We start from the raw sequence: 17,063 nt of genomic DNA on the forward strand, positions 1-17,063 counted from the left end.
TCATTTGAGACGTTTCATTGAATCTTTCATCATTCTTTCGAGAAGATTCTTCAATCATTTGAGACGTTTCATCGAATCTTTTGGAAACAGTCTCGAATTTATCATCATTTTTTTAGAAGATTCTTCAATTTTTTTAGAAGTTTCTTCTATCTTCATTAAAACTGCTTCTTCCGCTGACTGAAACTGGAATGTCTCTGGGTCATCTCCATTCTTGTTAAGAACATTCTTTAGTCGTTCTTGGAGTATCTTCTTGGACCCGCTGCAGTCTTCATCGCGTTCTTCCAGTTGCTCACGCAACTGTTTTACTGAAAGTTGTACTAGCAACATCTTTGGTCAGGCACACACGTACTTTTTAAATGTTCTTTCGTACAAAGGACACTACCGAACTACGCGGATGTTCCCGACGTACAATACTTTTCAAAAGTTCAAAAGTCTTTTTCAAAAGTCACTGCTGAATTTATTTCTTTTTACTCACACCGTAACACCAACTGTAGCGTGATTAAATAAAACGAGCGGTTCGAATTTATATACATATATTTATTTATAACTTTACAGTTCGGTAGTATCTTAACGACTAAACTACTTCTAACATTGTTACCTATATATACTACAGTTACTAGGTTCGAGAATATTCTGGCGTTGTCCCACCTCTAATTCGCCTACGTGACCGGTTATTCTCTCTCGCACTCGATACACAGAGAAGCTTCTGGAAGGGTATTAGAGATGCAATGCAACCGTTACCTGGGCCATCTCGAAAGCATGTTCGTAACAATATATATATATATATATATATATATAAGGGCTGATAAGAATATGATAATACCTTAAGCATTATATGCCAGTGAAACATGGACGATAAACACATTCAAACAAGTTATGCTCTAAGTGTTTGAAAAATTTATTGCGAAAAAATTTGGGGGAAAACAATGGAAGATTGAAATGGAATTCGGATGTGGATAAACAGACCAAATATAGAATTGGAGAAGCTGTATCCAGAATAAAATATTGTAGGGATCATAAAATCACAAAAACTGAGATGGTTGGGACCTATACCAAGGATGCCAAACGCGAGATTACTCAAAAGAATACTAACCATTCCATTCTTAAATGTTCAACATCACTCCATTTCGCAAACAAAATGTTGACGAAATGACATTTTGACGGATTGTTAACAACACATGCCATTTTTAAGTCACGATACTTAAAATCACAGTCAAGGAAATGCTCGGTGTGAGATTTACAAACATAACTAACATTGCAGTACCTCAGTTGAGTGATCGTAATTTTAATTAAACAAGTGTATTTATAATAAAATAAAAGAAAAATAGGTTTTTAATAGTTTATTTTGAATATTTTGAAAATTATTATCGAAATCAAAAATAATTTCTCAACATCATTCAATAGACCCTGCTAAACAAAAAACCCTAAATATCTGCATATCTGTAAATTTTATATTAATTTAAACCATACTCTAAAATTAATATTAAATAACTCGGCATTGATTTCTGTCTGTTTTTTTATTCCTTATAATTCTTCTTTTAGATTTTGTAAATTCAAACAATATTTGTTATATATTTTTTTTAGCTTTTTTTAACTTTAATTTTAGTATTCAGATAATATAAATTTGTTTTATATTTATATAAATAATATAGTTTTTCTTATTACTAGATTATTGTTTTTATTATTATTGTATGGTTAAGATACATGAGATACATGACCTCATATACCCAATACTTGAAATGTTAATATTTTATTCTAATTTCAATGTTTTTATAATTTTTCGGTTCTACATAATTTACAGTAAAATTAAGTTCTTTGTTAATAAATGCATTACTAGTTTGCTTTTACAAATAGTTCTCATAAAGGCTATTACCAATATGAGACTAAAATTTCAGGGTAATCTAAGAAAAAGAAGATATTTAAGGATTTTTGTTTAACATTATTAAAAATGACTATTTTAGGCATATTCGATTGTTTATATAATAAACATGTCAAAAAAATTAGGTATATATACCTATTCAATTTCGCTAGTTAATTAATAATTATTGGTTCCATTTTTAAAGTTTACATATTTCGACCAATGTGTGTAAATACAAATTGTCGGATACTATATATTTATTATTGTACTAGGATATTAAATTTTTTACAAGTTTTTAAAATAATTATATTTATAATACATTTCAAAAAAGTTGGTTACTACTTAATCAATAATACTATTCACATTATAGGCAACGGAACTTTCGGTATATATTTGAATTAATAAAACTAGATAATATATAATTTTAAAAATTATTATACCTAGTCCCCGCAGGCTAAGAAGAACCACACCAAATTATCATATTCGTTCCACTCCAACCTGAATGTGTACACACCGATCTCTACACGACATTTTATTAGGAATATGCCCCCATAACTGCATGAAACATTCAGAAATACTTAAAATGTACGTTGTTGGTTCGTCCTAGCTAGCGATTACTATACAAAGGGATATATTTTTTGAAATTTGTTGACTGATTGCTGGATGATCATAATGTATTTTTTTAGTTTCAGCCCAATGATACTAAGTACTACAAAAATGAACTACCCTTATATCTCAAGTACTGAAAGGAACATAATATGTATGTGTATTTGAATTTATATTTTAAGACATTTATTTATATAAATAATAATTGGTACAAAAGAAAAAATTAAACATAAATTACCAATACAATAAGTCATACTTAATAGTACCGGTGGTAAGTACATATTCTGGATAAAATGTGACTTAATTTTTTACTTGTTTACTTTTAAAACTTTTTAACCTAAACTAGACTTGTGATTTTGGGAATCGTTGTGTCATTCTATATATATATATATATATATATATATATATATATATATATATATATATATATATATATATGAGAATATACACTACTATATCATACTGATTATTAAATTTGCGTTAGGTAGTTATGAATAGGATCTAAACTATCGTCCACTAGCAGTTTTTCAACGATATGTTACTTTGTTTTGATTTAAAATATCTGTTGTATCATAGAGAAGTTAACCTGAACATTATAACTACAACTTAATTTAAAAGCAGAATAGACACACAGCTTATGGTACCGACAGGTACAGGCAATTGAAAAAGGTAGGAGACACATTAAGACCTACGCTATGTCGTTTATTCAATAAATATTTAGTCAAGTCATAAAAATAGTCAACAATATAAGAGAATAAACAAAGAAAGAAAATTAAACAGAACACTACAATAATTGGTATTAATAAAGATCCAACTAGATGTAAATTAAAAAGCGATGGAGTCAGCATTAAGCAGGTAACGAAAAAATAATACCTAAAGATTTTGCTAGTCTACAGCTATGGAGATATGCATCTGAGGATAATACTCTGGGACGTTTAATAAAAAATGAGAGAAATTTATTGACTTTCACTTCTAAGAAATAAAATTTATTTAATATTTGAGTCATGTCTCAAAACAACAAGGAAAAAATTAACAAACAGTAGAAGTATCAGTAGGAAAGCTAGAAGATAAACGCGGAGCATGAGATGAAGGATTTCCTGGCTGAATAATCTACGTATGTGGTTCAATACAAAAACCACAAATATTTTCAGAGCAGCAGTATGCAAAATACATATTGCCACGATGGTCGCCAACATCCGAAACGGATAGGCACAACAAGAAGAAGAAGTATTGGCAAACGGTACAAGCGATCGAATAGAAACTTTCCATATATCCATTAGTCAATCTACTAATGAACAAGCATGTCTTAAAGAGAGGAAAAAGAAAGAGAACATTTTTATTTTATCAAATATTTATATGTTGTGTATAATTTACTAAACTTTTGTTTTGCTTTGATACATTATTATTGGTATTTAAGAAGGAAGATAAAAGTAGATTTAAAACAGCCTGGTAATTGTCTTCGCCAGAAGTTTATATGCGTTTCTGTATAATATATTTTACAATGAAAAAAAATTGGTATTTTCTTAAGTAAATTATCGTCCAAGTTTTTTGAGAAAACAGTCTACAATTATACAAAAACTGAAGTTTATTTTAACGCTTCTACTTTTGTTAATTATGTATTGAATTTAAGAGACCAATAAATTAAGAATAAATTTGGAAAATGAGTCTGCTATATGGTAGTTTCTTTGTTGCAAGTTTAAGTGTAATATATATAATTACATATTTTTTTGTAAACTATAGTAATATGACAGTTTAAAGTTACCATGTTTAATTTAGATGCTACACATTTCGAATTTGTAGCATATTATGAACCTAGCATCCCTATATTAAAGCTTGAGCTTTGAAGATAATTTAGGGATTATAAATAGATGAATGTTTGATTTTTTATTCAAATTTTATAATTTTTTTTTTTAGTTTTCGCAATCTCCTTTTTTATTTTCTACGTGAGTTCCTTTTAAAATCATTTGTATCTCTTCCAAAGTTTTACCCTTTGTTTCAGGTATAAATATGTAAGTAAATCCAGCGGCTATGAAGCAGCTAAACGAAAAAACGTAGAAGGGATATTGTAATCCAAAGTGTTGAGTTAATCTTTGATATACTTGTAAAGATAGTAATGAAGCTATAACATAAAATCCATCTGCAATTGTCATACCGAAAGCCTTCATTTTAGTGGGAAATAGTTCGGCTGTGAGCACTATGGGTACCATACCCAGACCTAATTTAAAAGTTAAAGCATAGAGCATAACGCACACAATTGGAATCCAACTATAACTGGAAGTATCTGATCCACCATTTTTTAAACTGAAGTAAATTGCTAAAACGAGTAAACACAACCCAGCTAACAAACTAGAGGTAATAAGTAAAGTTTTTCGACCATACTTATCTATAGTGAGGCAAGCAACTGACGCTGCCATCACCATTATAGCTGAAAATAAAATCGCAGCCATTCGTGGCTGTATATAAATAGATCCAGCAGCGTCAAGAATAACATGAATGTTCATAAGTAAAACGCTAATGCTACTAAAATGTTGAGCTGCATTTAATAAGCCCATGATAAATATAGCTCGACGGTTGCTAGGAACTATAAAGAGATCAAAGATTCTACCTCGTTCTGATTTCTGCCGATCTACTGCTACCTTAATACTTTCTAATTCTTTTTCTATATCATGACCTTTTTTTCTTAACCTTTTTAGAGACTGAAGGGCTTCGTTTGGTTTGTCTTTATACAGTAAATAATACGGACTTTCTGGCATAAAGGGAAAAATTATAAGTTCTGTTAAAGCTAAAGATCCTCCCAAAACACAATGAGCATAAAAAGGAATAAAAGGCGCTACAGAATAAATTATAAGAATACCGACAAGCATCATAAGATAAATTAAACTGCTTAAAAAACCCCTTATTTTCTGTTCAGCTATTTCAGCAATATACATTGGCGTAGCTACAAAAGCCATATTTCCTGCTGATCCTGCAAATGCTCTAGCAACAAATATGTATTCTACTCTAGGAGCTACAGCCGTTACTATCCAAATAATTATGGTCACAAATGAAGCTAAAAGAATGGATTTTTTTCTACCAATTTTGTCAACTAAATATATGGTTATCCAAAGTCCGGAAAAAGATCCAAGCATTAATAAGTTTTCTAGCCATTCTGCCTGTGTGTTTGTAACTTTGACTGGAGAATTGGGTCCTTGAAGAATTGGTAATACAGGTGCTGTCCATCCATATTGCATTCCATCGCTGATGGCAGTTAAAGTTCCTAAAATATAATTATTTCATTTAACAACAATATAATATGATATAAATTTAGAAATGTTTAATTTATATTAAATGTTTCTTTATTCGACCTACAATATTCCGTTTCAAAGCTCTCGCTAATAGATGAATCTTGATATACAGAAATTTAAACCCTTTAAGGCATTATTGTCATGTGACAGATCAAAACCTCTTATGACTAGTATTTTTTAAATTTTATTTTTTTACGCCAATGAAATAAAAAATAATATCTTATTCTATTATGAGTAGATTCGTTAGATTCCATTATTATAGATTTTTTTATTGTAAATTCTTATCTAGTAAACACGTTTCAAATTTTAATGAGCAAATATAATTTAGGGTATATTGTATAATGACAAAACACCGATTACGAAAGCTTTAAACCCTTAATATTAATTTTATTCAAAATGAAACCTATCTTTCTTGCTTATGTTAATATTGGTTTTTAATAGTTGATTTATTAAAGCAACTGGACCTCAGCTGATAAGAAAATAATAAAAAAACTTTTAAATGTAAACTATTTTATACCAAAATATATGAAATACAGAACAGAAAATGAGTAAAATCCAAAATCAATAAAGAAAATAGGAGATCCCTGCAGAAATTCACGTCAGTAGATAATCAAAAACTCAAAACGCACTAAAGTTAAAGCTATTCTACGAAAACTAAAACATAAAAAATATGCAAGAATAAATGAAATTGTAGCTGAAATGATAGTAGCCGACACATATATGCGACACAACTTGTTTGACATCTTATGTCTGTAAATCTAAGGTATTGTTACGATAAATAATGACGTGTCATATGACTCAAAACTGTAAATATATTATGACTAATTCTTTTCTACTTCTAGTAATTTCGGCGCTCAGTTGAAAGACCTGTTTACCGGAATTATGATGAGTCACCCACGATTCGAAATTTCCAGGCAGGCCGAATAAAACCAGTCTGAGCTCTTCGATGGGATCGCCGCAATTCTCGAATAGCGGGATTTTATATTTAAAGAGGAATTTTGTTGTAAACAGTAACAGTTATGGTATAATTTCACTATTTGAGAGAGTGATTCATCGTTTAAAGGCGCAGAAATGCGGAAAGACTTATGAAAATCCAGTGATGTACACTCACTTCAATTTTAACGTTAATTATATTTTATTTTTCAAATTTCGTTCGAAATAGGCCACAATATATTTATTTACAAGTTTTTACTGACGTTTCGATCTCTATATCCAAAGACCGCTTTCAAAGATATAAATGATAGTTATATTTATTTTATTTGTTTATTATTATATATTTTTATAATCTTATATTGTTTATTTTCTTCTTTTTTTCTATCTTTACAAACGGAATAGAGATCAAAACGTCAGTGTATTAAACATGTAAATAGATATATTGTGGTTTATTTCCAACCTTCTCCCCAAAAATATAGAATGCCACAAACAAGAAGCTATAGAAAATTAAATAATATCTGTCATTTGTATGTTTGAAAACGGTCTCTTTATAGAGATCGAAACGTCCGTAAATTAAACATTTGAATAAATATATTGTGGCTTATTCCCAACATTATTTCTAAAAATACAGAACGACAAGCGAAAAGCCATAGAAAATAAATATTACTATCATTTGTATAATTGAAAACGGTCTCTGGATATAGATATCGAAACGTCAATAAATAAACACATGAATAAATATTTTGTGGGTCATTCCCTACATTCCCCTAAAAATACAGAATGCCCCAAACAAAAAGCTATAAAAAACAAGTAATTTTGCAGAAAGTTTACTGATACCAACCGGCTGTCGCGGAAGTTACGCTAAAACGTCTTTTGACGTGACCCGTCCTTAAAGAATTACACAATGAAATTTGTTTAAAACAAATTTTAAGACAGTTTCCACACCACCCCAGAGGTATGTCTTGTGGCGCGTTACATTTTTTAAATGGGTGTTCGCCAAGAGCCATATTATCCTATTAAATAAAATGAACAAAACACTTAAACAGTATAAAACAAAACAAAATAAAATCCTATAAAACAAAATAAAATTCTATAAAAACAAAATAAAAATAATGTTTGATGTAACAAAACATTGTACTATTCTATTTAAACACAAACACTATACACACTTACTATGTTCTTCTCGTTTTTTTTTGTTTTTGGTTTTTTTTATGCTGATGTTCTTATTTAACTATTAGAAAATATTACTCGCTGTCTAAATCTGAAGATGCAGTGCTGCTATCGCTGTCATTATCTTCACCACCTGGTGTAATTATAATTGGCTCTAGTAAAACTTCGATATGAGTGTCAAGTTCCCACATACGATGTTCTTCTTTAATTATGTGGCCTACACATTTAGCCCATTTCTCTGGAGTTACATGGAGGATTGCTTGAATCAAAAGTTTCTTAATTTCGTTTAATTTGAACGTTTTGTTATTGCGTGCTACTTCTCCTTTCACTTGCGCCCAGATAAGTTCAATGGGATTAAGTTCGCAATGATAAGGTGGTAGACGCAGAGCTTTGACACCATAATCTTTTGCAGTTTCATCTACAGCATATTTAAGATATTCACTTTTCCTTAACCGTGATGTCAACTAGCTAAATTTTGAGCATTGATTCTTCGTATGCAATCCCCTTTTCTGTAAGCCATTCTTGAATCCTCCCTTTTAATTTCTTTCATAATTACCTGTTTTTTCGACTCAAATTGAAAAAAAACCATCATCAAGAAACCCTGTATCACTTCCTATATGGGTGATGATTAAACGCCGTCCCTTTCCTGATGGAGCTTTTAATCCTGTAGATCAGCCTTCTATAAATGCTTCGCGTCTACTTTTGACATTGAAATCTTGCCAAACTTTTCCAATTGTATGACCTTCGTTAATCCAGGTTTCATCCAAATAACATATTTTGCGTCCAGTGCTGCGAATTTTGCGTATTTCTTCTAAATATTTTCTTCTCCACACAATAATTTTATTTTTTTTTCTAATAGCATACTTTTTTTTGTTGAGTTTTACATATCAAAAGTTTATTTCGCGCATGGTCCTGATTAAGACTCTACGAGATATCTTGGGTAAGGAGTCATTGGTTTCGAGCTCTTGAGAAATATTTTTCAGTGTCGGAATTTCACTCCGAAAATAAAATGAATGAATTTTTCGACCTTTGTATATAATATTCCTTGTCTCGTCATCCAAAACAATGCTTTTCCTACCTCTAGTTTTACCTTTTTCTTGCTTTTTATTTTCCGATGTATTTTCCGAAGTACACGATAAATACAGATAACGGATACTTTTGTTAAACTGCTACAAATGTCGACCGCTTGGCTAACATTTAATGCGATTTTTCTGCCGACAATTCCTTCATAAACGTTTCGTATCATTACCTTCTCTTCACACGTTAAATTTTCCGTCTCTTTTGCGGCTTTTAATTTTTTTAATCAACATCAGAATTTTGCTGTCTTCTCTTGGAACAACTCGGTTTTTCGTCGAACTCCAATAAAACTCAAACCAAATAATCACAGAATATAACTAAAAATTTACTATAAAATGACAAACTATAACACTCGTATTATCAATAACACGTTTTATCAATAACACAAACTTATCGCATAAAATATATTCATAAAATGCAACACATGTCCTACCCTCAGAAACGCCAATGTAAATGAACTGTTGTTGATGGGCACTTGCTCGACAATAACTAGTTTTACGGCTTTCTGTGGGTCGGAATTGAAACGGAGTTCCGTCGCTAATTCCAAAGTTGCCAAACGATTGAAAAATATTGTTTTAAAATATCGATTTTTATTTTATAAATTTAAATATGTAACGAAACGGAACATATAAATAAAATTTATTTAGTTACAATTTTGTGCTTAAATTTTTACTATTGAAAAAATCATGTTTTTTGGTATTTGTATGACGGTAATAATCGCTGCGTGGAAGAATACAGGTTTTGTATGACCATAATTACTACTTGTGAACCAGAATTGGCTACACTGTACCACAACTCCTGGTCAGTTTTTCTATAGAGAAGCACAAATAAATATGCTGCTTATATATTGTGTAATTGCTTATGAGAAAACACAAATTGCAATTGAGAAAACGGGTAGTTTTCGAGGGCAGCTGTGTACATTTAAATTTGAGGATATTCAGCGTTTAAATGATGAATCACTCTACCAAATAGTGAAATTCTACTATAGTTTTTGAAGATCGCGCTGCGTTTTAAAATGTAACGCACGTATTATAATAAATTATATAATTATTAGTGTAAGATAAATTAGTAATAAAGACTTTAATAAATTTGTAAGTCTTATAAATAGAACCTTTAAAATAATAAAGAAAAACAATAAATTAGAATTAATAAAAACATAATAGTATGTAAATGAAAACTTTGGCCGACCGAGAAATCTCTAAAAAAAAAGGCTAAAATAAAGTGCTCCAGCTACAAAGCAATAGCTCTTTTCTCTCATGCTAGCATGATATTTCGAAATATATTTCACGAGAGACTTAAACACCTTAATAATTATTCAGAAATGTCTTGAGAACAAGCAGAATTTATTCCTAGATAAGGCACCCTAGAACATATACTGAACATACCATAAATTATAAAAAAGATGCAGAATCCAACAAGTAAATTAAATATGTTTTATCGACTACTAAAAATCCTCTAATAAAATGTGGTGGAATAAACTTTGGAACACAATGACAGAGATGGGAGTACCACATCATCTCGTCCACTTTATTGGCGCATCTATAAGTTATTTGTACGCATGTAAGATGCATTTAAAGGCATCTCTACAAGTCAAAAGGGAGAGTTAAAAATAGCTTGACAAATAGCAGACAAGGCTGCATTTTTTCATCCATCCTATTTAATTTATCGAAAACAAGGAAGTATTATAGGTAGAATACCAGAAAAACGCAACATGAAAATTTCAAAATCTAAATCCCTAAATCTGAAAATCAATTTTCTTAAAGATATAACTATAATTATTAAAAATAACTATTTTAATAACAACATCCATAGAAACTAAACCTTTTGTCGGCACGAATTTTTTCAGGGATGATATTCTTGTATTATTTCGTTCACCTGGAACTTTTAATGGCGAACTGTATCTAGATTTATCGGAAAATGACATTAATCCCACTGTAATACTCATAATTGATCAAGACAACCGTTATCGTCAAGAAAACTTAATTTTTCAACAAGATGGGGATCGTCGGTACCTGTGAGATAATTTTAAATGGCAAGTTTCAAAAAGGTATCGTAAGAAGGAAACCTACTGAATTATCTACATTCTCAGGAGATTTAAAATAAGGGTCATTTATTATTTTATCATTATCATTATCATTTACAAAACTTGCTACAACTCATCGTTAACATGTAAAACAATATTATTCCCGAAATGCTCCACAATGTTAAACACCAATGTCTTTGATACTGCATGTAACTTGGTGGAGGCAGTTCAAACGTCTAATAAATGAACAATTAGGTTACAGTCAGGACGATAAACAAAATACATAAACACACAAATAAAATAAACTTAAGTTTAAATATTTAATAATCTTAAGGTATTCGGTAAAATAAACAGTACCGAAATTTAGATGGCTGTGAAAGTCAGCACGCAATATGTATTTATTTGATTCGACTTATTTATCATTAACTGCCATATTAACAATGCTCTGTTAATAAAACTTAGTGAAAAGGGTTCGTACAACTCAGGAGATAGTGTTTGTAGTAGAGCATTGTTTCCATTCATAGGTAAATGGACGGAAGAATGGTTCTAGTTTAATAAAAATGTTTAAAAAATATAGACAAGTGTTTAACAAGGATTCTTTAGTAATAGTCAAATTTTAGCAATCGTTAAGACGTTTCGTAACACAGTTAGTACGTTGTCTGCGCAAGGGCCCTTTTGGCATCTAAAAATAGTTCTTAACAACAATAATCAAGGATGAGTTCTCAATCAGATCTTACAGTCTCCAAAACGAAGTCTTCGACATACTGCGTATAAACTAGATATCAGTGAAACATCAACACGTCGACTGTTTAAATCTCTTGGTGTTTATCCTCACCACATTCAAATTAGACAAAGATACAAAGAGACAAATAACATTGCAAACAAATGTCGAAGAGAAGTTTACTGTGGAGGACTGTTAAGCTGCCGATTTCTTGAGAAATATATTGTTTTAGAACTAAAATCACATTCACCTTTTCTGGTATATCGAATAAATAAACAACTCTAGTTCTTCGATTTATACTGTAAGGTGTTATTGTAGAGAAAACCACTCCAAAGTGAACGCATAACCATTTGGTATGCATCATCTGGGCATGGGGTTATTGGTCATTATTTTGTTGAAGATGCGAAGAAGCCTTCAGTTACTGTTAACTAAGAGCATTACAGAGAGAACATTATTCCACCCTTTGTTAGAGATTTACGAAATTTTTGCCGTGCATGAAATCTACAGAAGCATAAGCAATGGTTTTAACAGGATGGCACAAGGAGCTATACAGCCGTACACTCTCTAGTCTTATTTCATGAACATTTTGAAAATATAATAATAACAGACTCTAAGTACCCAGCTTGATATATACAGTGATGAGTGTCTTACCACCCGACTTTTTAACGTAAGAACTAGAAAACATAGTTACCTTGTAAAATAAAAAGAGATGAAACTCGTAGAGGTGGGAAATAATCGGTAGAAACCTATAATTTACATTACACTACATTAACACTATCGATAGTCGAATTTAGACATTAGCTTCGAGCTAAATCACCTCGGTCATAATTATGATGTGTAACGTCGTTTGTGTGACGTATTTCCATTTTTAATTTGGCATAAAGTAAAAACTGATTGACTACAATAAAGCAAAAATGTGAATAAAATAATTTAATTAATAGTGATTATTTAATCTAAAGTTTTAAATTATTATTAAATTATTAACCAAGAATAATTTCTACTATGATTTGAGGAGTTTTATACACTCTTGTTACAGAATAATTATCAATCCTTCGTGGCTTAGTGGTAAGAATTTGACACTGCGACACAGACGTCGCAGACGATTTGAGTTCAAAATCCACATTGTGGTTTTCTTTCTTTTTTTTTAATAATTTGAAATTATGCAGAGATCGTTTTGCTTTGAATCACTAAACATTTGTGTCACTAGTTACTAGTATTAGAAGTGTTTAAAGTTAAACATAAATGTCGTATTGAAAAAACAGTATCGTTGTACTTTAAAAATAAAGTAAAAATTCTTCAAAATTAAAAGAACGTTTAAAGAATGTTTAAATAAGTAAAAATTCTAGAAAAATAAACTGTACAGAGGACAGAGAACTGTAAATCTACCTGTACAGATGAATTGATATTAACACTGAGATTCGCCGGATTATTTTGCATTCACAACTGAAGACTGTAAAACTGGAATTGAATTTGAATTATTTTGTATTTCTATTTTATAACATTGGAATATGAATAAATTTTAAATATTGAGTTTTTCGAAAACTTGTTACCTAATATGTATTATATTTTTTATTATTTTTTGATTGAATAAAACAAAAATTTTATCTTTGGTGTGAATTGAACCCCAACCTTCTTGTCAATAGACCACGTCTCTAACTATTACGCCAATTCCACACACAATAATAATTTTTCGATAGAACATACCTACCTTTAGTTTGGTCAAATATTTCAGTTGAGTTATTTTTATTATTAACTAACTTAAAGATTTATAATTTAAAATCGCTACTAATTAATGTTTTTTACTATAATATATCTTAATTAATTCAATCATTTATTCTAACATCAGAAATTATTTAAAATAAAATATTGTCGAGGTCATCCGTATAATTACGACTGAAGTCAAATAGCCATGTCTAAAACTAGTTTATCTCGTACTATCTCACAACTTAATCTATCTTCTATCCTTTCCGCTATTTTGCCGGGTGGTAAGACACTCATCACTGTATATATATATATATATATATATATATATATATATATATATATATATATATATATATATATATATTTCCCCAATATTTAAGAGTTTACTATATATATATATATATATATATATATATATATATCAAGCTGGGTACTTAGAGTCTTTATTATTAACAGACTCTAAGTACCCAGCTTGATATGCGTATATATATATATATATATATATATATATATATATATATATATATATATATATATATATATATATATATATATATATATTATTGTGATATTTAAAGTCTTGGTGCGCCAAGCAATAATTAGCTAATTAATTTTTTTGATTAATTAAAATTATTTAAATGATATGATTATGACTCTATCACAATTTTTAATTCTTTTATCTCAGGGTTAAATTCGTGCTTTAATATCTATGCTATTACATGTGAAAGGTAAGGTCCAGAGAATACCGGAATAATAAAAAACACATATGATCTAACACCATATATTGAAATAAAATAATGAAATAATTCACACTCAAAAGTTTTCAATAAACAAATCTCATATAAGGATTCTCAAAATTTTGTTCTCCGTACGTGAACAATCAAAATTAATGGTACAAACAATATTAATTGAAATCTCAAAATCCCAAACTATTCTAACTCTCCTAATCAAAATATTTATCTCCTTTCTAAATTACGTGTAAAAATTGTGTTATCAATAAAAGAAAAAACTGCAGAAAACAAAAATATCTCTCTCTGATGATGAGTGGTCCAAATCCTTGTTCCTTGTAGACTGTATTATCTCCTCTCAACCGCTCCCTATGTAATCAGCAATCTTACAACAGATTGTTGCAAGTATATCGTCCTTAATGATCTCCTTCAAAAGCAACAATCATTCAAATTATGATAGCCTTTCTCCTCTCGATAAACTGAATCTCTCGTTGGCCCGAGTGAAAAATGACTCTTGGAATATCTTCTCTTTACGATAAACTGAATTTCTCGTTGGCCTGAACAGTGACTCTTGGAATATAAGTAGGAAAATATGACTTACAATATTTTGCTGCTTCAGCTCTGTCAGATACACTAACTCCACAAAAACTCACTAACATTCAACACTACTGCTTGCTACTTCTTGGGAACCACCAGAGAACAATCACTGTTCGTCTTACAGACTTGGAAAACCAACTGATTATCCTTTTTTCTCTCCTAAATCTAGCCAAACTCTCACTCCTACATACCTATCCCACCTTTTTCAATCTCCGCCAATCAAAACTCGTCACAATTCCCCCATTTTTTCATTTCGATAACAAACAAATTTTTACCTATAATTATAAATTTCCTAAAACTTATTTACAAATAATATTTTTCTATAATTCTTAAAAACTAACAAAAACCTCTTTCTAAAATCCCTTCTATTGTCTTTAATCACTGCATTAATGTATTTTGGAAAACCCGGTTCAATTGTCTTTGGATTTCACTTAAAATTATGCGGGTCACTCAAGTATAACAAAGAAATAATTTATGTATAGCTTACATTTTGTTTAGTACAGGTAATCCAAGAATTTAATAACTTTCCTTCTTCGAAATGTTTGTTGGTTAATCCTACTTATCTGAATTATTTTAATGTTTTTTTAACTTTGAAATATTTTAAACAAACCAATATTTTTCTCGATTTTACATATCATAACAAATCCCCGCCATTTGATCTGCCGAAAACTCTTTGTTAAATTTTAAAAATGACAAAAGTTTTCTAGGATCAAATTATTTCACTATGTTATTAAAATCTACTTATGATACTGATAAATGTCGTGAATGTTAAAATACCCCGTATATTGCCTGTCTTTATACGGGATTGGATATATCTTCGTTTTAAATTTTTCCAAGTATTTTCCCTTCAAAGAAAGTTCATAATTTTTAGCCACTCGGTTTACTTCATTAACAAGATCTCCATGGTTTCCTAAAATCTTCTCTATTTTCTTTCCCATGTTTTCTCCACAATTTATTTTTCTTTCATCCTCCTTTTGTTCACATGTGTTCACTGTCCATAATACTTGTTCACACAAAATTCTGGATTCTCGTCGATCAGTGCCATTTTTTCTTCTGTTTTCTTTTTATCCTCTAATTCCCTTTGGTATTCCGAGCACCATGTTTCTATTCCTTTCATTTCTCTGATGATACCTTCTTTTTCTTCCTGCTTCCATTCTGTTTTATCGTCGGTTGCCAACAATTCTTCTGTACCTTCTATTTCCTGTTTTTCTCTGGTCTCCATCTTATTTTCCTGCTTTCTTTTCGAACTCTTCTTCTTTTTTTTTTTCTTCCTTCTCTTTTTCTCTTCTGTTAGATCTTGTTCTTGTACTTTCGGTTTATCCTCTACAGTCATATCGATTTCTTTGCGTTTTTCCTGTGCATTGATCCTTCCAGAATTTGTTTTCCTATCTGTTTGCTTTTCTTCTCCTGTGTTGTCTGGTTCTGCTCTGATTTCCAGTTTATTTTCCGAAAAATTTATGGTGATATCTTTTTTCCTCAATTCATCAATTCCCGCTATCATATCATGATTTAAATCTTCAATCACCACACATTTCATAATATGGAATTTGTTTCCCACTCTTATCTGTACTCCCACACCTTCGTTTACTGTCGTCAAATTTTTATTGTTTGCACCCACTAAATCAACCCTAGGAATCTTATACACAAATCTGTCCAAATTTAATTCTTTTACTAGTTTTTTATTGATTAGCGATATCTTCGAGCCAGAATCAATCACAATTTTAATCGCTTTATGTTTTATAAATGCATCTAAAAATATTAGATTAGAATTAGAAATTTGTCTTTCGTTTCCTATTGCTACATGATTCATCTCCCTTCTATTTTGTTGTTGGAAGCTCTGGTTATTCCTATCGTCCCTTTGTTCGTTAGTATTCCTATTCGGAGGATTTTGTGCATCTCTATTCCTGTTGTGATTTTCATTTGTTCTATTTTGTGTATCATTCCGGTTATCGTAATTTTGTTGTCTATTGTAATTATTGTAATTTCTCGGCCTATATTCGTTTGTTGATCTGGGATGTCGGTTTCTCTGGTCATAATTTGATGAATACCTTCTTTCCGGTTCATTGTATTGGTCATGTTGTCTTCTATTTCTCATTTCTTTTCTTTTCGCTTCTTTTAATTGAAGGAATTGGCACAAACTATCAATATCTTGATAGTTTCTCAAAATCACGTGATCTTCCAACGTTTCCTCAAAATGTCTGCTGATCATTTCTACCAGCTGGGCTTCTTGGCTTAGGTCCGAGCGACTGACGTCAAACAGCTACCCCAACCCAAGCCGGTCGGCGGTAAACCGAACGGTTTAACATTGTCCGAATTTGTTCATGTAAGAAATCAGGATATCTCTGATTTAGTCTTTTTCAAG

General features: G+C 30.4%; 1 protein-coding gene across 3 annotated transcripts in view; it reads right to left on the bottom strand.

Moving 5' to 3' along the window:
• Positions 1 to 590: 590 nt before the first annotated feature.
• The window catches only part of LOC140443518 (uncharacterized), a 148,054-nt gene continuing 131,581 nt past the window's right edge, over positions 591 to 17,063 (bottom strand). For all 3 annotated transcript variants that reach the window (XM_072534828.1, XM_072534831.1, XM_072534830.1), the window contains one exon: positions 591 to 5,720. In XM_072534828.1, coding sequence (XP_072390929.1) covers positions 4,375 to 5,720 — 1,346 coding nt within the window. In that variant the 3' untranslated portion in view covers positions 591 to 4,374. The remainder of the gene's footprint in view (positions 5,721 to 17,063) is intronic.

Source organism: Diabrotica undecimpunctata, chromosome 6 (assembly GCF_040954645.1).
Source record: "Diabrotica undecimpunctata isolate CICGRU chromosome 6, icDiaUnde3, whole genome shotgun sequence".
Taxonomy (NCBI): Eukaryota; Metazoa; Arthropoda; class Insecta; order Coleoptera; family Chrysomelidae; genus Diabrotica; species Diabrotica undecimpunctata.